At 45.2% G+C, this 23,836-nt stretch overlaps 1 protein-coding gene across 1 annotated transcript in view; it reads left to right on the top strand.

Moving 5' to 3' along the window:
* ACVR1B (activin A receptor type 1B) overlaps positions 1 to 23,611 on the top strand; it is a 52,147-nt gene extending 28,536 nt beyond the window's left edge. Inside the window, exons 2-9 of the mRNA XM_007518236.3 lie at positions 170 to 409; positions 1,162 to 1,410; positions 7,837 to 8,067; positions 10,332 to 10,499; positions 11,867 to 12,023; positions 13,094 to 13,218; positions 17,428 to 17,558; positions 20,440 to 23,611. Coding sequence (XP_007518298.1) covers positions 170 to 409; positions 1,162 to 1,410; positions 7,837 to 8,067; positions 10,332 to 10,499; positions 11,867 to 12,023; positions 13,094 to 13,218; positions 17,428 to 17,558; positions 20,440 to 20,565 — 1,427 coding nt within the window. The 3' untranslated portion in view covers positions 20,566 to 23,611. The remainder of the gene's footprint in view (positions 1 to 169; positions 410 to 1,161; positions 1,411 to 7,836; positions 8,068 to 10,331; positions 10,500 to 11,866; positions 12,024 to 13,093; positions 13,219 to 17,427; positions 17,559 to 20,439) is intronic.
* The last annotated feature ends 225 nt before the right edge of the window (positions 23,612 to 23,836 follow it).

Raw genomic sequence — 23,836 nt, 5'->3', positions numbered from 1 at the left:
TGCTCTAGCCATTGCACCACCTCCCAGACCACATCTTTTATATATTTCCTCAAAGCTCCTTATTTTGGAGCACTGCAGACATTAAGGGGGTTATATTTAAAAAAAAAAAAAAAGATTTAGGGTGAGGGCACACCATCACTATCAGTATCTATTCCCAAACTTTCTACAGCTCTGTTGTGTGCGTGCACCAGCTGCCTACAGACCAACTACACATGTGAAACAGATGGGGCCTGCATGGTGTCCATTTTCAACCTGGATGGGATGGAGCACCATGTGCGCACCTGCATCCCCAAAGTGGAGCTGGTCCCCGCAGGGAAGCCCTTCTACTGCCTGAGCTCCGAGGACCTGCGTAACACGCACTGCTGCTACACTGACTTCTGCAACAGGATTGACCTGAGGGTGCCCAGTGGTGAGTAGACACCTTTGTTGGACTCTTGGCTCATCTTGGAATTGGGTCAGCCCAGTCATTTCTTCCTCCTCTACTCTTCTCAGTCCCTTTGTTTGATGATAGGCAAAGCGACCTTTTTGATGTTTCCCAAGGTGGTGCGATGGTGTACCTTTTTGGTTAGGTTTGTAGGTTTGAGAATGAGAAACAAGAGTGTCAGATCAGTCTAAGTGAACTTGCATAGCAGCTGGTCAGGTGTGCAGGAGCCCTACACCTGCTGAGTAGGAGCCTGTTTTTGGAAGAGTCAGTCCCCAGAGCCCTGTGAAGGGGGCTGCTAGGATGATGGTATGGGCAGAGAGGATGATCAAAGCTGTGAGTATTAGCTGTTATTCCTTTGCAAGTCTCCCATTAAGAAGGCATTACTGGGAAGATCAAAGGAGAGGGAGAGACTGGAGCAGAACTTAAAGCAAGGATGCTAAGTTGGAGAGCAGAACCTGGCATCTATCTGGGAAGTTGAGTTGGGGATAATCCCATGCACTGCTATGAAATCACAAAGTGGGATGTGGGTTTGGCTATTGAAAAGTTGCCTAAACTAAAGAGGGCAGGCAGACAAACTATCCCAACAAGACCAGAGACCGAAGACACCCTGAACACACAAAGAAGAGGGGGAGGGGGAAGGGACACTTCCACTCAGAGGGAGGTGATGGGAATAATCAAATAACCACTTTTCCCTGTTTTTACTTTTTTCTTTCCCTTTCCTTTCTCATTCGACCCAGGACACCCCAAGGAGTCTGAGCAAGCTTCCATGTGGGGCCCTGTGGAGCTCGTAGGCATTATTGCCGGCCCAGTGTTCCTCCTGTTTCTCATCATCATCATTGTTTTCCTTGTCATCAACCATCATCAGCGTGTCTATCATAACCGCCAGAGACTGGACATGGAAGATCCCTCTTGTGAAATGTGTCTCTCCAAAGATAAGACACTCCAGGATCTTGTCTACGATCTCTCTACTTCAGGGTCTGGCTCAGGTATGAGTTGTTCAGGCACCGTGTCTGTTGTGGGCCTTCGTCTACATTTCCCAGAAGGATAGCGCTTTTATGAAGCAGACTAGACTTTCCACTTGTTTCTACCAGCATTGAGTCACTTGATTTCATAAGATTTCATAATTCCCTTTCTTTTGGAGTCTGACATGGAATAAGATAAGATAATGGGTTCACAGAAAATCTTTCATTCCTTGGGTGCAAAAACTTGCAGAAACTTTGCCTGCATCAAATCTTGTAACAATGCATCTATTTAAATTCACGGGTTCCACCTGAGCAGTGGAGTGCTCAACGTAAGGGCCCCTTTTGAGAACCAGGAGTGTGCTGAGTTCCTGTGAGGTGGTGACAGCTAATCATTGATCTCTGAGCAACTACAAGGGGAGTTTAAGGACATTTGAGTAAAGCAGAGAGCTGGGATTTGTGAATCATTGACTTGTACCACTTGCCTAAGGGTGATTTTTTTTTTTTAATTAGGGAAAAGGTAGCTGGAAGGCATTAGCTCAGCTTAGTGGTAACCAAACATTTTTCTAGATGAGAGAAACTGAACTAAACTAAACACTGGGTCTTAAAACCACACTTTAGGTTACATGGAATTGGAGTTGTTTAGATCTCAGGGTATATAGCTCAGTTGGCTTTTAGATGGGGCAGTAGTTTGTTTTGTTTTATTTTTTCTCAGAGCACTACTCAGTTTTGGCTTATGGTGGTGCTAGGGATTGAACCTGGGACCTTGAAGTTAAGCAAAATTCAAGGATCATGACTTTTTTTTTTTTTGCCTAGCTGTTATGCTTACTCCCCAACCTACATTTATTTATTTTTTGTTTGTTTTTTTAGACTTTTTTTTTTTTTCCTCCAGAGTTATTGCTGGGCTCGGTGCCTGCACCATGAATCCATCGCTCCTAGAGGCCATTTTCCCCCCTTTTTGTTGCCCTAGTTGTTGCAGCCTCGTTGCGGTTATTATTGCCATTGTTGACGTTGCTTTTTTGTTGGATAGGACAGAGAGAAATGGAGAGAGGAGGGGAAGACAGAGAAAGAGAGGAGAGAAAGATAGACACCTGCAGACCTGCTTCACCGCCCATGAAGCGACTCCCCTGCAGGTGGGGAGCTGGGGGCTCGAACCGGGATCCTTACGCCGGTCCCTGCGCTTTGCGCCACGTGTGCTTAACCCACTGCGCCACCGCCTGACTCCCTAGACTTATTTTTTAACATGTGTGAGAGGGAGAGAGCCAGGCCATTACTTCAGCATATTTGATGCTGAATGTTGAACTCCAGACCTCATCATGCCTACAAGTCTGATTATTAACTGTTGCCATATGTCCAGGGCCACTGCAAGAGAACCGTTCTTAAAATTAAAAGATTAAGGGGGTCAGGCAGTAGCGCACCGGGTTAAATGCATGTGGCGCAGGGATCCCGGTTTGAGCCCCTGGCTCCCCACCTGCAGGGGGGTTGCCTCATAAGCGGTGAAGCAGGTCTGCAGGTGTCTGTCTTTTTCTCCCCCTCTCTGCCCCCCCCGCATTTCCCTCTGCCCTATCCAACAACACCATCAGTGGCAGCAATAACAATAACAACAACAATAAGGGCAACAACAAGCCAACAAAATGGGAAAAAATAGCCTCTAGGAGCAGTGGATTTGTAGTGCAGGTACCAAGCCCCAGCGATAACCATGGAGGCAAAAAAAAAAATTTTTAAGTTTATTGTAGTGGTGGTGGTATTCTGTTCTTGTAATAAAAAAAAAAAATATATATATATATATATATATATCTACAAAGGTTACCATTGGAATTCTAACTAAAGCATAGAGAATCATTTTTATGAGAGTTGTGCATATGTTTATGCACTTTATTTTTGCCTTGTGAGTCTAGTTCTGGGTTTGTTTGCTTATTTGTTTTGTTTTTATAATGTGCCTCAGGTCAAACTCAGGGCCTAACATATTGTTGAGCTACTTCCCTGGCCCAAGACTGTTATTCTCTCAAGCCTCCATTTAGTTCTCCTGTGGCCAGACAGTGAATGCAAAAATACTTTGAGCTGTGACATCTCCGAATTTCAGTAGTTTTTCCTTTATTAAGCTCTGCAGTAGAGTGCCAGATTGATGGATATATTTAAAAACTGCAATTTTTAGGAAGAGAGAAAATATATGACTTTTTCTTTACTGAAAGAGGGTAGGGTAGTGGTTATAACTACTTGACTGTGACTAGATTTGCTGTTAGAGAAGGGTAGCTTGGGTTTTCCAGAATCCTTTTTAAAAGATATTTATTTGTTTATAATAATAAGAGGGAGAGAGAGAGCCGGAGCATCACTCTGGCACATGCAGATGGGACTGAACTTAGGACTTAATGCTTATCAGTCTGATAAGCTTCACCTCCTGGCTGCTTCAGATTCTTTAAGATCAGAATTAGTGGAGGCTAGAGAAGTTATGGGCAGTTATTTTTGTCATCTGGAATAAAATGATTAGTAGCTATTTCTCTGTGGATAATTCAACCCATTCTTCAGAATATGCAGAGATTCTAGGTCATTGTACTTCTGTTTTTTTGTTTGTTTGTTTTCTGTTTTGTTTTGTTTTTTGCCTCCAGGTTTATTGCTGAGGCTGGTGCCTGCACTATAAATCCACTGCTCCTGGAGACTATTTTTTCCCTTTTGTTGTCCTTGTTGTTTATAGTTGTTATTGTTAATTGCTGCCGTTGTTGGATAGGACAGAGAGAAATGGAGAGAGAAGGAGAAGACAGAGAGGGGGGAGAGAAAGATAGACACCTGCAGACCTGCTTCACCACTTGAGAAGTGACCTCCTACAGGTGAGGAGCCAGGGGCTTGAACTGGGATTCTTGCACCAGTCCTTGTGCTTTGTGCCATGTATGCTTAACGTGCTGTGCTACTGCCTGGCCCCCTGTTTTTGTTGTTGTTAACATTTATTTATTTATTCCCTTTTGTTGCCCTTGTTTTATTATTGTAGTTGTTATTGATGTTTTTGGATAGGACATAGAGAAATGGAGAGAGGAGGGAAAGACAGGGGGGAGAGAAAGATAGACACCTGCAGACCTGCTTCACCACCTGTGAAGCGACTCCCCTGCAGGTGGGGAGCCAGGGGCTGGAACCTGGACCCTTAACGCTGGTCCTTGCGCCACCTGCGTTTAACCCGCTGCACTACTGCCCGACTCCCCTGACCCCCTGTTTTTTTAAGTAATAAGTATATGCTGTTTATGTGACTTTCAATTTGCATTAGCAAATACATGTTGAATGCCCTTGAGTGATATAGGATAAACAAAAATGAAAAAAGAGGTCAGCTCTGGTTAGATAGAAGAGATGGGGGTTATTGGCAAAGATCTAATGGAAGAGGGCACATTTAAAGGGCCCTTTAAAAAATATTTAACATATATTAGATAGAGAAAGCAAGAAATTGAGAGGGAAGGGGGAGATACAGAGGGAGAGAGACCAAGAGACACCTGCAGCCTGTTTCACCACTTGCAAAGCTTTCCTCCTGCAGGAAGGGACAGGGGGCTTGAGCCCAGGTCCTTAACACATTGTTGCATGTGCACTCCACCAGGTGTGTCACCACCCAGCCCCTGAGATGGAGTTATTTTATTTATTGGATAGAAATAGAAATTAAGAGGGAAGGGGGAGATAGAGAACAGGGAAGAGATAGATACCAGCAGCACTGCTTCACAGCTCATGAAGCTTCCCTCCTGCAAGTGGGGACCAGGGCCTTGAACCAGGTTCTTGTGCATACAACAGGCATGTTACCATCTGGATTACTTTTTTTTGCCTTCAGGGTTATTACTGGAGCTCAGTGCCTGCACCATGAATCCACTGCTCCTGGAGGCCATTCCCCCCCCCACCTTTGTTGCCCTTGTTGTGGTAGCCTTGTCGTGGTTATTGTTGTTGTTGCTGACATTTGTTGTTGGATAGGACAGAGAGAAATGGAGAGAGGAGGGGAAGACAGAGAGGAGGAGAGAAAGATAGACACCTGCAGACCTGCTTCACCGCCTGTGAAGCGACTCCCCTGCAGGTGAGGAGCTGGGGGCTCAAACCAGGATCCTTACACCAGTCCTTGCACTTTGCGCCACCTGTGCTTAACACGCTGCACTACCGCCTGGCTCCCAAGTTGGAAAATTTTTAAATGTAGTTATTAACAAGAGAGAGCCAGAACCTCACTCTGGCATAAATTCAATGCTGAGGATCACACTCAGGGGCTCATACTTGCAAATCTGAAGCACTGATAACTGTGCCACCTCTCAGGTCATTGAATTGGACTTTTTTTTAAAAAAGATTTATTTTATTTCATGGGAAAGACAGGGAGACACCAGAGCATCATTCTGGCATATGTATTGCCAGGGATCAAACACAAGACCTCATGTTTGTGGATCCGGTGTTGTATGTTGCTCCGTCTCCCAGGCCACTGAGTTGGATTTTTTAAAGAGAGCCACGAGAGCATGAGTCTTGGCTGGGAACATTCCAGGCCAAGAAAAATACCTGGAAGACGAAAGGAAATGATAAAGAAATTAGCATAGCCTGCCCGTAGTGGGGATCCAGAACAGCAGGCCAACCCAAATGGAAAGGACCTTGGGTACTGTGCCTTTTCTGGTAAAGAGAGACGCATCTACCAAAAGCTTTCACATGGGAAAATAAATGTTCATATTTTCCTGTGGAAGGAATTCTGTTAGTGGTGTGGAGGATGAATCCCTCCATTTACTAGGCTCCTGTAAGTTAAGCAAGGCAGGGCTGTGTGGGTGTGCAGGGCAAAACCAAGAGAGTTGGGAGACAGAAAGACCAATTGGGAGTGTCTTAAAGAAGGACCCAGAACTAGAAGAAGCACGGGGAGGGGGGTCCCTAAGTTGAGAAATGTTTTGATGGTCCTGTATTGTTGCCATTAAAAACATCACCGAAAAAAAAAAAAAATCACCACTGGTGAAGTGACTCCCCTGCAGGTGGGGAGCTAGGGGCTCGAACCATGATCCTTACACCAGTCCTTGGTGCTTTGTGCCACCTGTGCTTAACCCGCTGCACTATTGCCCGACTCCCCAGACCTAGATTTTAGCCTCTGCTTTGCCACTTCTATTTGTATGTGTTTGATGAATTAATCTTCTAAGAATATTGGTTTTCTCATATATAAAATGGCAATATAATAACCTACCTATAACCTATCTTAAAGGTGGTTGTGAGGAAATGACATAGTTTATGTAAAGCCCTTAGTATAGTGACTAATATATAATAAGCATGCAGTAAATGGTAGTTCACATCTGCTTGATTTAGGGGTTAATAGTCTGTTTGGTCAGGGACAGGGAGTGAGACCATCAAGATGGTAAGTATGATTGGCTAGATGGGGACACATTGGATGAGCCAATAAGTGCATCCTACACAGCAACTAAAATTAATCTTAGAATAAGCATGGGTAGTCCCTCATTCTACATCTAGAACTTTGCCTATGAGCAGAATTGTGATCTCTTGGAATAAGACTGCATACCCAGTGGTGGTTTGTCTTTCTTAGGCCCCACAAGACTGCCCTCTGGTGGTTGACCATCAGAAACTGAAGACTGTTCCTACTTTGTTCTGCCCCTTTTCCTTTCCCAACAACTTAAAAGCTCATGTGGGTGGATTGGCCCAGCGGAGACTCACTATAGAGTTGGTAAATCTGGTTAGACATTTATGTTCAAATCTGTCAGCCCTCATAACTGAAAGGAGAACTTACTTCGATAAAGAACAGCTCAGTGGTCCGGGAGGTGGCACAGTGATAAAGCTTTGGACTCTCATGCATGAGGTCCTGAGTTTAATCTCCAGCAGCACATGTGCCAGAGTGACATCTGGTTCTTTCTCTCTCCTCCTATCTTCCTCACAAATAAATAAAGTCTTAACAAAGGAGGAGAAGAAGAAGAAGAAGGAGAAGAACAACAACAGCTCATTGGGGGCCAGGTGGTAGGGCAGCGAGATAAGCACACATGGCATGAGGCACAAGGATCCCAGTTCCAGCCCCGGCTCCCCACCTGCAGGGTGTCGCTTCACAGGCAGTGAAGCAGGTCTGCAGGTGTCTATCTTTCTCTCCCCCTCTCTGTCTTCCCCTCCTCTCTCCTTTTTTCTCTCTGTCCTATCCAATAACAACAACAGCAGTGACAACAATAACAACAAGAGCAACAAATTGGGAAAAATGGACTCCAGGAGCAGTGGATTTGTAGTGCAGAGACCAGACCCCAGTGATAACTCTGGAGGCAGAAATAAATAAACAAATAAATAAGTAAGTAAAAATAAAAAAGAACAGCTCATTGTTGCGCTCCCTCTCTGAGCTCCCACTGCTGGGTCACTTGGACATGGCCAGGGATGGTTGTAGAGAGAGACACTGTAGAGGGCTTTTCCCATGTGGCGGTGAGAATGAGAGTCACAGAGTTGAGCAAATGTGCAAGGTCAGCTTTTTTCCTGTTCTGTGGTCCACAGGTCTACCCCTTTTTGTCCAGCGCACAGTGGCCCGAACCATCGTTTTACAGGAGATTATTGGCAAAGGCCGGTTTGGGGAAGTGTGGCGTGGCCGCTGGAGGGGTGGTGATGTGGCTGTGAAAATTTTTTCTTCTCGTGAAGAACGGTCTTGGTTCCGGGAAGCAGAGATATACCAGACAGTCATGTTGCGCCATGAAAACATCCTTGGATTCATTGCTGCTGACAATAAAGGTACAAAGCTATGTTTCAAAGCAGGATGTCTCAAAGTCACCACAAGTTCTGGGTAGAGTGGGTTGGGGAAGGGGCAGATTTGAACAGTGATGGGACAGCACGGCTATTTACCTGCATAGTAGTTATCCACAGAAAACTGAATAAGGTAAGTTTTTAAAATCTTTTCATCAAGGAAAAGCTTTATCATCCAGGTTTCTAAGCAGATAAACAACATGAACCCCTGGCCCTACTACCTTACTTAATATTCCTCGGGTATCAGGCCCTGTAGGGGCTCCACTGAGCTTACCTTGAGAAGCATTGTTGGGGGGCCAGATATTGGTGTACCCCACTGACTGCACAAAGACCCAGGTTCAAATTCCTAGTCTTTAGAAAAAAGACACTTGCAGGGACGATTAGTGCTGCAGGTATCTTTCTCTTTCCCTCTACTTCCCACTACCTTTCTCTGTCTCTAGCAAATAAAAGAAGTGGGGAAATTAAAAAGTAAAAGAAAAGCACTGGTATGAAGAGCTGAAGTCCTCATCCCTGGGATAAAGGGAAAGAGTTTTTACTCCCTCTCTGTAAGTTGTCCTTTTAGAAACAGCATTACTATTTTTTTACAGCATTGCTTTTTGACAAAATTTAGATTGTATATTTTAAAAACTCCAAAGATGTGGGACTGAGTGGTGGCACACCTGGTTGAGCACATATGTTACAATATACAAGGACCCAGGTTTGAGCCCTCAGTCCCCACCTACAGGGGGGAAAGCTTTGCAAGTGGTGAAGCACTGCTACAGGTATCTCTTTCTCCCTCTCTGTCTCCCCTGCCATCTTAATTTCTGGCTGTCTCTATCCAATAAATAAAGATAATAAAAAAATTTTAATAACTCCAAATATGTCTTATATATATATATATATCAGAGAACTGCTTAGTTCTGGCTTATGGTGGTGTCAGGGATTGAACCGACTTCAGAGCCCCAGGCATAAGAAAGTCTGTTGTATATCTCCAATCCTGATGTCTTCCCTTTTAACTTATTGACAGAGTTGCCTAGACTTAGGGGCTGATTATTGAGTGAGAAGAGGTATGTTGAGTGGACCCTTGTTTGTAATTAATGTCTTCTAGATTGATGGATAGAGACAGGTAGGGGTGGTGGAGGGGCAGGGAAGAGAACTGGAGAGGGAGGGAGAGACAACACAACACTGCTCCACCACCCATGGAGCTCCCTCTCCGTGCCCTGATGCCTCCATGTGGTACTGCTGCTTAAGCCCAGGACTTTGCGCATGGTATGGCACCTGCCCTACTGGGTGAGCTATCTCCTGCCCCCATTCTTGCCTTGTTAACATGTTAGATTTAAATACTAACTGTATTTGTTTGGGAGAGGGGCCAGGCTAACCAGAATGCAACTAGCATTTGCAGCACCAGAACTAGAACTCAGGGATCTCAGGCTTACAGATCTAGCCCCCTAACACTGCACCACCTCCTGGAAAACAAACATATCTATTATAGTGCCCTGGAACTGGTGTCAGTCTGAAATTTGAAAAGGCTCAAAATACTTTCCACTGTTTCTGTTGACGGCAAAATAACCTAATTGGATTGCCAGCTTTAGATTTTTCCTTCTTCTTTCTTCCTGTTGCTCCTCCTTCACATGTAATAAAGAAAAGTACTTGCTGTCCACCTTCCACTGCTCTCAAGGATAAAGTGATCTCTCTGTACTACTTGGAAGTGTGCTATTGGCACACTGAAAACCGTTTTTTGTCTGAAATATAACAGTGCATTGGGAAGTTCTTTTCTCCTCTCACAGAGCACTGATAGCCTGGTAAGCACAGTGGACTGAAAGGAAAACCTACAGATAAGACAGGTGCCGGAGATGGGCCGCCTTCAGAGGGTCTCGGCACACAGAAGACATGCAAGGCCTTCCTGCTCCATAGTGGTGGCTGCAGCCAATTGTCACTAAAGACTCGGTGAACAGGTCTAGGTGAACAGGAGTTAAAGTAGTATTGCAAACAAAACACATGGCACCTGCCACTTGCTCGCCTGCCTATTCTCCTAGACACAGATTTGGTATGATAATGAAACACCGTTCAGATCTCTACAGCTGCCTTCAAGATACGAAAGAGCAGGCCTAAGAAAGAAACACTGTTCTTGGGTCCTCACCCGCAAGCTTAGAGAGAGTCTGGAAGTGAGAAGCATACATTTAGGATACCATCTAGAGCTCCTGTCATTTGCTTCATGATCACTCTTGCTGATAGTTGTGTCTTTCTCAGAACTCTTCTGTGGTTCTCTGCAGATAATGGCACTTGGACACAGCTGTGGCTTGTCTCCGACTACCATGAGCACGGCTCCCTGTTTGACTATCTGAACCGGTACACAGTCACAATCGAGGGGATGATCAAGCTGGCCTTGTCTGCTGCCAGTGGGCTGGCACACCTGCACATGGAAATAGTAGGCACTCAAGGTAAGCGGGCCATTCGGAATGACCACACTGGGAAGACTTTGAGAGCAGTCTGCCCTATCCAGATTTGGTTCCCAGAAGGTTGAGGAAGACACTTTGGTTCATTTGAGTGAGAGCAAGAAAGAACTCCAAGGATTCTTAACCAGGCTCTCTAAGAACTCTCAGTGGACTTTGTAACATAAACGTTTAGTTATTTATTACTCCATGGCCTGCGGTAGCTCATTGGCAAGCTGGTGTTTGTTAAGGAGTAATCATTTCAGTAGTCCACAGTATATAAGTGAAAGAGAACTAAAGGCTAGACAAGCCTGGTTTAAAGACTGCTTGATGGATTAGATGGTGGACTTTACTAATCTAAGCAAGTTTTCCCAGAGGAAAAAGACCTTGAGCTTTGCTTGTTGACTGTAAGTACCATCTGCTTTCCAGGAGATCCTGGATTTTGTCACAGTGACAGCTGTGCTCCCTGGTGCCTGGTGACCAGGGCAACAGCTCTTGCTCACCCTGATAGAAAACCAAGTACTAATTTTGGGTGCTGAGACCTAGGAATCCTAGTGGGCTTGTGTTTGAACTTGTTTGCATGAACTCGAAGGTTCAGTCCCATGTGTATGCCAGAGTTGTACTCCCTCTTTCTCGTAAATTAAATAAAATCAATCTAAGGAAATTAAGTAAAATAAATCTAAGGGAAAAGTTGGGTCTTACTCTTAATCGATAAAGGTGACACTAGCCATCCCTCTCTTCACCTGTTGGATTCTGAGAACTAGCTATTATAGCACTTTTTCCTGTCTCCTTCCTTTCTTTTTCTTTCTTCTTTCCTTTTCTTTTTCTGTTGCCTTTTTTCCCCAGCTGGTGCTTTACTCAGAGCCAGCGTTTTCAAATAGGTAGAGGGAGAGAGGGTAAGACAACAAGACACCGCAGCATCTGACACGAGACAGAGTTGTGTCTAGTGTGGTGGGAACCGGGCTCAAACCTGGGTTTTATCCTTAGTAAATACAGCATGCACTCTCCCAGGTGAGCTGCCTGCCAGCCCAGCAATCTTTTTAAAATTCCTCAGCAGGTCTGTACCTTCTGAGCCTATTAGTTCAGGGAGGCAGGTTACAGTGGTATTACTATTGATAACAGCTAGTAAGTACCTAGTACCCTTCTAAAATCTTTACTTACTGGCATGAATCCTTATAACATTCCCATGAAGTCAGTACTAGTGTTGCTCTTATTTTATGAATAAAAAGGTTCAGCTAACAGATGAATTAAGTTTCTTTTCCAGGACTGTTGGGCTTATGAGTGGTAAAGCCAGGACGTGAACCTTTTAGAATCAGTCGCTGCTTTTAACATTGACACTGTCTTTCTTTCAAGAGCTTTGTTTTCTTCTTTGCCAGGGAAACCTGGAATTGCTCACCGAGACTTAAAGTCAAAGAACATCCTAGTGAAGAAAAATGGCATGTGTGCTATCGCAGACCTGGGCCTGGCTGTTCGTCATGATGCTGTCACCGACACCATTGACATAGCTCCGAACCAGAGGGTGGGAACCAAGCGGTAAGAGAGGCCTGCCTGGCTGTCTCCTGTTCCCAGCTCATGTGTGGTCCTTGTCTCAAGCAGCTACATGTTTAATCGCACATGCTCTCGGGCTCTGGACTGCCTATACAGAGTGCATGGGACAGGTACAGGTACCAGGAGCGCAACTCCATAGAACTGTTTACAGGAGGTACCAGTGGTTGTGGGTAAGGGAGGCCATAGAGAATCTAGAGCAACATTTGGAAGGGAAGTGAGGGGGGTAGCCGGAGACTGGGCTGGGAGAGGAGGAAAAACGTTACAGTTCAAAGGGATAGTTTGTACAGAGTTCTGTGGAGGCAGGAAACTTGTTTTGCTTATGGGTTAGAGACTAGGTCTGCCCAGCTTGGAGAGTGGTAGTGTATGCACATGTGGCGTCTGGGAGCCTGCTCTCTCCCAGTGAGTGTACAGGTGCAATGTAAGTAAGGGCTTGGGGACTACAGATCGACTTCATATGTTAGAGATGATGCTGGGTCAGTAGAATGGACTGGGAAGTCTGTTTATCTACTGAATCCAAATAAGTTTCACTGAATCATGCTGCTGCTTTTTCCCTCACGTCTGACCCAAAAGATCGTGTCCCTCCAGACCCCAAAGAGTGACCCCTGAGGTTTACCTTTCTGTGGCAGAGAGGGGCACAATGTGCTGATTAAGGTTGATTTTGATGGCTACCAAATTATTTGTCGCTGTCTTCAGTCATGTAAGATAAAAGTTCAGAGTTAAATTTAAGCTCAGCTCATCACTCTGGCATCATTCAGTAAAGTCCAAGCAAGACCCTCATAGAAACCAGTGACCCACAGTGCAAACAAATCTGCTTGAAATAAACCTTGATGATTCAAAAGCAAGAGCTACAAACGAGTAGTCTAATGCCACCAGATCTATACTAAAACATTGAGGTTGGAATCCCAAACTGGGGAATTCGCAATAGAGTTGGTCATTCCTCCCCAAGGGACTTTCTTGGGGTTTTACTTTCCCACAGTCAGCCCCCAAATCAGGGCTCATTTAAGGAGAGAAGCCATTCTTTTCTGTGCGTGATCATGTTTCCTTTGCAATTTCAGATACATGGCCCCTGAAGTGCTTGATGAAACCATTAACATGAAGCACTTTGACTCCTTCAAATGTGCTGATATCTATGCCCTCGGGCTTGTATATTGGGAGATTGCTCGAAGATGCAATTCTGGAGGTATTTTCCTTTTCTGCCTTCTCTTCTCCACCTGAAAGATCACCTGAGGATATTAGGGTTCCGTAGTCTTTCTTCTTCTCACCACTAGTCCAGAGTCCCATCACACATCTAGTCCTTATATCAGCGATGAGCAACCTTGGATCTGCAGTGCTAAGGGTGCTTGTCAGAGTTGCTGATTGACTTCTATTTCACTTCATGGTAACTAACCATTCCGGAGGCTCCTTTGTAGTGGGTGTCCCTTTTTTTCAGATACATTATCTTAATTGGCTCATGGAGGTTGGGAAAATCCTGGGTTAGGATAACATAGAACTTATAGAAGGATTTACCACCAGCTGCCAAACCATGTGTTTCATCAATAAAATAATACTGGTGATTTCTCAGTTTGCAGCAGAAATCTTACTAACAAATGCATAGAACTTTCTCAACATAATTTTTTTCTTCTATAGTATTTTAATAAAATATGTGTACCTTAATTTTACTTGTTTATTTTTTTCATTGTCACCAAGGTTATTGCTGGGGATTGGTGTCTGTGCAATGAATCCACCACTCCCAATTGCCATCTACCTATCTTCCTTCTTCCTTCCTCCCTTCCTTCCATTCTCTTTCTTACAGGACATAGAGAAATTTAAGAGGGAAAGGGGTGATAGAGAGAGAGAGAGAGAGAAAAAAAAAATACCTGCAGCACTGTTTCACCACTTGTGAAGCTTCCTTCCTGCAGGTGGGAACCAGGTCTTAATAAGCTCTTAACTATAGATAATACCATGTCAAACTTAATTTAAAAATCTGTCCCATTAACATAGGACAGAAGTATTTTACCTGGGCAAAATCTACATGGGGGGAGTTGGGCAGTAACACAGCGGGTTAAACACATGTGGCACAAAGCACAAGGACTGGCATAAGGATCCCAGTTCCAGCCCCCGGCTCCCCACCTGCAGGGGGAGTCGCTTCACAAGCAGTGAAGCAGGTCTGTAGGTGTCTGTCTTTCTCTCCCCCTCTCTGTCTTCCCCTCCTCTCTCCATTTCTCTCTGTCCTATCGAACAACGATGACATCAATAACAACAACAATAATAACTACAACAATAATTTTTTTAAAAAAGGGCAACAAAAAAAGCTACATGGGATCTTTTACTTTTTAAAAATATTTTATTAATGAAAAAGGAAGAAAGAATTGTTTTATGATTTTTTTTTATTGGCATATTTCAGTTTGAAGGTCCAAGAGCCAAGAGATAAGGACTTTAAAAATACCTGGAGTAGTGGTCGGGAGCTGGTGCAGTGGATAAGGTGCTGGACTCTCAAGCATGAGGTCCCAAGTTCAATCCCTGGCAGCATATGTACCAGAGTGATAGCTGGTTCTTTCTCTTCCTATCCCTCTCATTAATTAATAAATAAAATATTAAAAAAAAATTTGGAGCAGAGCTGATCTCAATGGTAAATCACACACCTGGCATTTGTGAGGATCTGAGTTTGATACCTAACATACTATATAAATAAAAACATACTTTTGTCTACTTTAAAAAAAATATGTTGGGAAGATAGCATAATGGTTATGCAAATTAGTTTCATACTTGAGACTCTGAGCTTCCAGATTCAACCCCCAGCACCACCACAAGCCAAAACTGTACAGTGCTCTGGTAAAGAAAAAAATTTGGTGGGGGAGATAGCTTAATGGTTATGCAAAGAGACTCATGCCTGGCTCCAAAGTCCTAGGTTTAATTCCCCACACCACCATAAGCCAGAGCTGAGCAGTGCTTCATCTCTCTCAAAAATAAATAAATAAATAAATAAATAAATAAATAAATATTTTGATCCAGAAGGTGGTGCCAGTGGATAAAGCATTAGACTCCCAAACATGAGGTCCTGAGTTTAATCCCTGGCAGCACATGTATCAAAGTGATGTCTGGTTCTTTCTCTCTCTCTCCTCCTATCTTTGTCGTTAATAATTAACACAGTATTTAAAAAAAAGAAAAAAATCTTTAGTATCATTAACCTCAGTCATTAAGATCCTCACTTGTCTCTCTCTTTTTTTTTTTTTTTTGAAAGAAAGAAAATGATTAGTAGTTTTGGGAAATAGCTTGCTGCCTGAGGTTGTCTGTTCAATGTGCAGCATTGTGTGTGCCGGAGTGATGCTCTGGCTTGTACATCCATCTGTCTCATCCCATCTCATCTCATCTTGTGTGATTCTAACAATATAACAGATCTTAACTAGAGTTTAAGTAGTGTCCATCTATTGCAGCTGAGTGATACATCACATACATTTCTAATGGTTTATAGAAACTGCCTTGGATTTTAAAAATTTTATTTATTTTTGATTATTTATTTTCCCTTTTGTTGCCCTTGTTGTTGTTGATGATGTCATCGTTGTTGGATAGGACAGAGAGAAATGGACGTGGGGGGGGGGAGACACCTGCAGACCTGCTTCACCGTCTATGAAGAGACTCCCCTGCAGGTAGGGAGCCGGGGGCTCAAACTGGGATCCTTGCTGGTCCTCGTGCTTCACACCATGTGCGCTTAACCCGCTGTACTACCGCCCAACCCCCCTTTTATTTTTTAATATTTTTTAGTATTTCTTTATTTGATAGGACAGAGAGAAACTGAGGGGGGGAGGGGAGATAGGGAGGGAGAGAGAGAAAGACACCTGCAGCCCTGCTTCACCATCCCTGCATGTGGGCACTGGGACTTAGCCCGGTGAGTCCTGGCACATGGTATGTGTGTGCTCAACCCTTTTTTAAAAAGATTAATTTCTCTGCTAATTAAAAAGAAAAGGGGAGAGAAACAACAAGAACATTACTCTGGCACATGCAATACCTGGAGTTGAATTTAGGACTTCATGTTGGAGCTCCCAATACTTTATTCACTGTGCATTCCACTGCCACCCCCTCCCCAGACTGCCCTCAGTTCTTTATTATTTTAATTGGAGAGTCCAGATCATTAACCTTGAACATTTTCCTGTCTAGGTTCTGCTGGTTGCTTGTTTGTAGAGTTTACATGTCGTACTGTTCTTGTGAATTTCCCATTATCAGTGCACATAGCAGCTAGTCATAATCCCCCTCACCCTCAAATCCTTCATAACAAAGCCCATAATGCCATTTCTCTTTTTTGCTGATGATAGCCATTAATGATCATTATCCAAATACACTAGAGGTTGAGAAATGCCCATATTCTGGTTCTTCTCTTGTTACCTCTGACCCCAATATATCTTATTTTATTTGAGAGAGAGAGAGAGAGAGAGACTGGGACCAACCCCAGAGCACTGCTCAGCTCTGGCTTATGGTGATGTGAGGCATTGAACCTGGGACTTTGGAGCATAGGTATGAAAGTCCTTTTGCAAACCATTATACTTTCTCTTCTCCTGTACCCAGTATTCTGAGTCAATGTTCATGCATTAATTAGAATGTTTTTTTTCTGGGGCTTTGCACCTGCACTTCCACTGCTCCGAGAAGGCTTCTTTTTACCTGAGATAGAGGGAAAGAGAAACTTTCTCTTTGCATGGTGCTCCCATGTGGTGATTAATGGCTCGAATACAAGTCCTTGCACATGGCAAAATGTCCACTCTACCAGGTGAGCTATTTCCTAGCCACTTTCTTTTTCTTTTCAAGATTTATTTACTGAGAGAGAGACACCAGGGAACTGTACTAGCATATGTGGTGCTAGGGATTAAACCCGGCCTGATGAACCACTGGATTTGTTATTTAAAAGAGAAACTTCCTCAAGTTATGTATTTGCTTACCAAGATGTATAAGATGCATAGTGTGAATAAGAAAGTATATTTGACTCTCCTCATTTATCTTTTTTTTTTTTTAGAATAATGTATTTATGCCTCAAAATCCTGCAGGGTGACTGAGGTTGGTTTTGCTTTTAGTGTCTATGAACTAGTGGATCTAATATATTTGTTTCCATTGAAGTTCTTAGTCTTTTTGTTGCTTAAGAGGTTGTTAGTCTTACTATTGCTTAATTTCTCATCTTTCACTGGTTAGGAGCTTTTCAAGTTAATGCCTTTTATATAACCTCAGTAGTGGTCATATTAGAAGAAAATGCTTGTTGGTATGAAAAAGATGTTTCTAGATAATCTTCTGTGTCTCTTGTCCCCTCTCTAGAATTGTCAGCCTCTCCAAGAAGTCCTAGTAACTCTTAGTGGAAAGTGGTATTTACAGATCTCATTGTGGGTATTGCTGTTGGTTTTTGAGAAGTCTCTTCCTTCTTCTCTTCCAGGAGTTCATGAGGAATATCAGCTGCCGTATTATGACTTAGTGCCCTCTGATCCTTCCATTGAGGAAATGCGAAAGGTCGTATGTGACCAGAAGCTACGTCCCAACATCCCCAACTGGTGGCAGAGTTATGAGGTAGGAAGATTCCCCCCCCCCCCGCCTGATTGCCTTTCCTTAGAAAAGGGTATCTCGGGGGCCAGGTGGTAGCACAGTGGGTTAAGCACACATGGCATGAAGTGCAAGGACTGGCATAAAGATCCCAGTTTGAGCCCCAGACTCCCCACCTGCAGAGGGTCGCCTCACAAGCGGTGAAGCAGGTCTGCAGGTATCTGTTTTTCTCTCCCCTTCTTTGTCTTCCCCATCTCTCAGTTTCTCTCAAAATCCAACAGCAAGAATAGCAATAACAATAATAACAACAAAAAGGACAGAAATGGAAAAAAATGGCTTCCAGAAGCAGTGGATTTGTAGTGCAGGCACTGAGCCCCAGTGATAACCCTGAAGGCTAACATAAAATAAAAATAAATTTTAAAAAAGAGAAGGGTATCTCAACAATAGGAACACCCCCAGGGATGAATTAATTGTAATTATAATATATAATTATAAAATGCAATTACATATTATGTATAATATATATTACATGTGATCATTATAAAATAATAGTTAATAATATCGTATATAGTGTTAGGGCCCAATGTGTTACATAGAGAGCCCCCAAATGGCACTATAGTATTTCTTTTGGAGTTGAAGGTGTAGTAGGAAAAGGAAAAGGTTTTATTCTTAAGATACAGATAAGAGAGGTAGTTAACAGGAGGGAGAGAGAAATGTCTCTGACGCCACAGGACTAAGCTGAGCTTCATGGGAGATTTGGACTATCTGTATAAGAAACAGACTGAGGGGAGCAGAATAGGGAACAAGAATTACTATGAAAATGTGTCTGTGAGAGAATGGCTATTCTAGAAACTCAGAAAGGGGCCAGAAAGATAGCTTGCCTGAGCTGGTGCCTGCATTGCCCTATGTATGAGCCAGGTTTGAGCCTTGGTACCACACAGGAGGTGCGGTGGCCACAGAGGAAGGTTCGTTGTTGTCATGTCTCCCCTCCCTCTCTGTCAGAATGGAAAGTATATATTATTGATCTGTAGTGGTGAAATCACTCGAGCGCATGGCCAGGATTCCACCAAAAGTAATCATTGAAAACTCAGAAAGAGGGGGGAGGATGACGTGTGAAAGGGCTAGAGTTGGTGGGTGTGCATTTGGGCAAAATGACAGCAAGGGGTTTGCAGCATTTGGTTAAAATACTTGGGATGGGGGCCGGGTGGTGGTGCACCTGGTTGAGCATACCTGTTGCGATACACAGGAACCTAGGTTTGAGCCTCTAGTCCCCACCTGCAGGGGGAAAGCTTTGCAAGTGGTGAAGTTGTGTTGCAGGTATCTCTTTGCCTCTTTTCCTCTCTATCTCCTCCTTTCCTCTCCATTTCTGTCTCTGACTTAGATTCCTATTAGCGTGGTATCCTGGGTTTTTTAAGTCTTCAGAGACCAGAGTTGCCTAGTGCACTCGCGTCTTTTTTGCTCAGTTCTGCTATAATGCAATATAACCACAAGAGGGCAGCTCTGCATTGAAGAACAGAATTTCCCAGTTCATACATTGGCTGATGCCTTCTCATTCCATCATTACATGATGGAACTGCATTTCCTAATTTGTTCCTAGGAAATCTGTAGGTCAGGGTTACATCACAGTACGAGGGCCAGGCTGAAAGAGTTGTTCTTCACTTGCTTTCAGCCCCCAGATTTAGTCAGTGCAGTTATGTGGTGGGGTTCTGTTAAGGAAAATGGGTCTCACTGCTGAAAATGATTGTCAGAAACCAGGTCTCAGAAGTCAGGGTGCTCTCCATAGTGAGTAGGAGCCCTGACAATGGTGGCTGCTTCTCACCCAAAAGCAGTTCTCTGCCTTTTGGGCTGTTAACTCCTGCTGCTTGATGATGCCCATCTCTGCAAGTGAACCATGGAACTGTAGCCACGTGTGTGCGAGTGCTGCCAAGGCATGTTCCTACTCTGCCTGGTGTGTAAGCCACTCTAAAGAAGTAGAGAGGGTGGGGAGAAAGCCAGCCTCAGAGCACCTGCCTGTTCCCTGCTCAGTCCCTGGCACCACATGTGAGCAACAAGGATCCTTCCTTCCAGGTCGCCCAGCAGATAGGCAGAGTCACGTGCCCTTGCAGGGAAAGAAAGGCCCTCTCCAGGCCATGCCTTCCTGACTGGCACTGCTTGTGCCTTACGGAAAGAAGGGCCAGGGGGAATCTGGCAAAATATCTCTCTAAAGGTCAAAAGGGAGATTCCCCACTGACTTAGCATGGGATACAGTGAGGGAAAGGAGGCCAGGAGAGCAAGCACTTTATGCATGAGGGTTCGCCTCCCACAAAGCAGAGATCCCATGGGGGACCACACATGGCACCATAGGAAGCTTCATAATCAACAGGGTGTTGTGATGTTTCCCCGCTGTCCCTCTTTCTCCCAGTTTCTTTTCTTTTCTTTTTTTTAGAAGAATATCCCTCTTCTTCTTTTTTTTTATAGTTATTTATTCTCTTTTGTTGCCCTTGTTTTATCACTGTTGTGTTTATTATTGTTGTTGTTATTGATGTTGTCGTTGTTGGACAGGACAGAGAGAAATGGAGAGAAGAGGGGAAAACAGAAGGGGAGAGAAAGATAGTCACCTGCAAACCTGCTTCACAGCCTGTGAAGCGACTCCTCTACAGGTAGGGAGCTGGGGGCTTGAACCAGGACCTTTAAGCCGGTCCTTGCACTTTGTGCCACGTGTGCTTAACCTGCTGCGCTACCGCCCGACTCCCTTTCTCCCAGTTTCTATCTGAATTTGAAAGGAGGTAGGGCCCACTGGGAGTAGTGAGGTCATGGAGACATGAAACCCTTGAGCCAAAAATCATGTTAAATGTGCAGAAGAGCTGGGGGTCAAAAGAGAGAGGCATGTGTAGGTAGAGATACAGTGACTCTCTGTGTCTCTCCACAGGCTTTACGAGTGATGGGGAAGATGATGCGAGAGTGCTGGTATGCCAATGGTGCAGCCCGCCTGACTGCTCTGCGCATTAAGAAAACCCTCTCCCAGCTCAGCGTGCAAGAAGACGTGAAGATCTAATGTGCTCCCTTTCCCCTACCTGCAATCCTGGGCAGCGAGAACTACACAGAGCTGCCGTGTTGAGCGTACGATGGAGGCCTACCTCTCATTTCTGCCCAGCCCTCTGGCCAGGAGCCCTGGCCTGCAAGAGGGACAGAGCCCGGGAGACTCGCTCACTCCCTTGTTGGGTTTGAGACACAAGACACCTTTTCTATTTACCTCCTGATGGCATGGAGACTCTAAGAATGGATGGTGTAGAGAACTCAATGCCACAGCTCAAACTGGTTGTGGGGCATCCCACAAAACCAGGTGCACCTGGCACGTAGCCAGGAGTGGTGACAGGGCGACTTGGGAGGGGCCAGGAGAAGCCAAGGGCTGCCTTTGCTAGCAGCCCAGGGTGGTCTCCTCCAGGGACCAACCCCAGCACACTGTGGTGGCCCCAAGGAACCGCAAGTACAGCCCCTCTGCAGGCAGCTGTGCTCCCCTCCTCCCTCGCACGGACATCTGGAGGGACTGCCCGTGGAGACAGACTCTGCCGCCTGTCTGTCCAGCCGTGTGTGCATGTGCTAAGGTGCGTCCCCTGTTGTGCCTGGTCCGTGCCACGCCCTTACACGTGTGTGTGTGTGTGTGTGTGTGTGTGTGTGTGTGTGTGTGTGTGTCTGTCTGTCTGTCTGTCTGTAGGTACGCACTTACCTGCTTGAGCTTTCTGTGCATGTGCAGGTTGGGGGTGTGGTTGTCATACCGTCTCTGCGTGCTGGTGCCTCTGTTCAGTAGTGAGCAGCATCTAGTTTTTCTGGTGCCCTTCCTGGAGGGCTTCCCGTCCCACCTGCACCACTTCCCCCCATCCCTGCCTCATGCCATGGTGGCATTCCCTTCCCAGCAGGCTGCTCAGCCCACCCTGTGTCAACACAGCTCTCCTCCGTTTCAGACTGTAACCAAAGCTGGCACACGTGTCCATGGCAAGCAGGCAAGGCTTTGGGGTACAAGTGGAAGGGGGGAGGGATGAGGGGCTGGGTAGGGAAAGAATCTTGGCAGGAGTCTTGGGTGTTGTGGTCAGTGGCAGCCATGGGAAATGAGCCAACCCAAGGGCATCGTCCTCAACAGCAAGGAAGGGCCAAGGAATCCAAAGCCCAGACCTTGGCACTCCTCTTGGAATGTCACATCTGTCTTTCACATCCCAGATCATGGAAGCAGCGGTGTATATTTTTGATGGTGGTGGTGGTAGTGGACTTAGGGTGGGGAAGGGAGGGGTGGGTGAGGAGTAGGGAAGGGGGTGGGTCTGGGAGGGAGGCATCTGCATGGGTCTTTTATAGGATCTGATCACGGTGAAGGGAAGAAGTGAGACTGGCATCCACTTCAGGGGCCTCCTCAAGGGAGCTGCCTGAGCCACACCTGCTACCTGACCTGAGGATAGTATTTAATGCCGCCTAGCAGAAAGGGGGGGGGGGGTGTCATCTGAATGGCACATCTTACGTATATAATCATTTTGAAGCCATAACTTTTAACTGGAGTGGTTTGATTTATTTTCTTTTACTGGAAGGGCCTTGATTTTAACTTCTTTTTTTTTTTAATATCATTAAGTTTTTATAAAAGGAACACCATCTCTATGTGATGATTACCTCTCACCCTACATGCTTTTAAAGAAATCACTACTACAGAAACAACCACAAAAAGAAATTCTCTGAATGCACACAGCTCGATCACACTGGAAATGTCTGTCCTTGCACCTGAGCCTGTTACTACTTGGGAGACTTCCTCTTTGCCCTGGAGGTTAGTCTCTCTCTTGTCTTGTCCCCACCCCCACCTCCAGCCCCAGGAGTGGTTTCTGCTCTGGGGTGGGAGCTTCTTTGTGAATTGTCAGACTAGTTGACCCTTCTCCAGGTATTTATTCAGTAAATACTTATTTAATGCCTGTTGGATATCAGGCACTGTGCTAAGCACTGGGAACACATGTGTGAGCAAGACAGGCTTGGCTCCTACTCTTGGAACACTGAAGAAAGCTGCTTCAAGGATGTGGGTGCCTGTTTTGTAAGCAGAAAATTTCATTGTAACTTCTGAGAGCCTTGTGCCCCTTGGAATAACTGCTCTCATCCAAGACCACTGAAGAGCAAGGATGCCCCCACCTAGCCAAGTGACTTTTGGTGAGCAGTTAGGCCCTGATCACTGCATTCATCTTGAGCCTCCTTTCCTGCCTCCCCACCCACCCAAAGGAGGCACAGTTTGTATACCGCCTTAGAAGCATCCCTGTGTCCAGCCCAGCGATTCTCTGCCAAAGCTTGTGGGAGAGGGAAGAGCCCTCTCCTGTCTACATTGGTCTTCCCAATGCCCCTGGCTTTCCTATTTATTTCCCTGATGTGTTGCTTTCCTTGCATTAAAGGAGATCTTCCCCTAACCCTTTGGGCCAATTTACTGGCCACTAATCTCCCAGGAATACCAATTGTGTCACTAGGGGGACCTCCAGCCCTACCCTGCTGATCACCTCACCTATCTGCCCTGCAGCAGAGCCTGGTGGGTAAAAGGCCAGAGTGGAACTTAAATTCCTACCCCTGTTACAACCAGCCTCTGGGATCTGCCAACACTCCTCAACCTTGGGGGGCTCCCAAGCCACTAGCCCATTCCCCAGGTGGTCTTCTGTCCTCCCTACATTGTAATCCAGCTCGTCCACCTCTGGGGAAGACAAGCAGTTTGGGGGGAGTTCCCACCCCCAGCTCTGCCACTCTGTAATACCTGGAGTGAGGAGCTAGGAAGCTGGGGAGTAACTGAAGTGTAAAGCTTGGTTTTAAGCCCCCGAGGCTAACCCTAATCCTTAGGGCTACCTGCACCTCTGGATTCACAGACCAAGTCCAAGCCCGTTCTTATGTTGCCATCAAGGCCCCCGAACGGCATTCTCGGTACTTCTGTTTGTTTTTTGTACATTTTACTAGAAAGGACTGTAAAATAGCCACTTAGACACTTTACCTCTTCAGTATGCAAATGTAAATAAGTGTAATATAGGAAATCTTTTGTTTTAATATAAGAACGAGCCTGTCCAATTTCTGCTGTACATTATTAAAGTTTTATTCACAGACCTCTTGTGGTGCATCTGTTTCACATCTGTAGGCTGCCTGCCTGGCCTGCCAGAGGACTCGGGGACAAGAACACGCCCCAAGGTGTTGGTGTGACCTCCCACTGCAGGGGTTGGCATTGACACTCAGACCACATTTGGAAGAGGGGCTGATCTCCCCGAGACTGATCTGATTTGATAGATAGGAGCTAGTGTGTGAGAAGGAATAGAAGACTGAACACATTGGAG

This window comes from Erinaceus europaeus, chromosome 7, assembly GCF_950295315.1.
Source record: "Erinaceus europaeus chromosome 7, mEriEur2.1, whole genome shotgun sequence".
Lineage (NCBI taxonomy): Eukaryota > Metazoa > Chordata > Mammalia > Eulipotyphla > Erinaceidae > Erinaceus > Erinaceus europaeus.
Note: the sequence above shows the minus strand (reverse complement) of the source record. Positions and strands in the feature narration are given on the sequence as shown.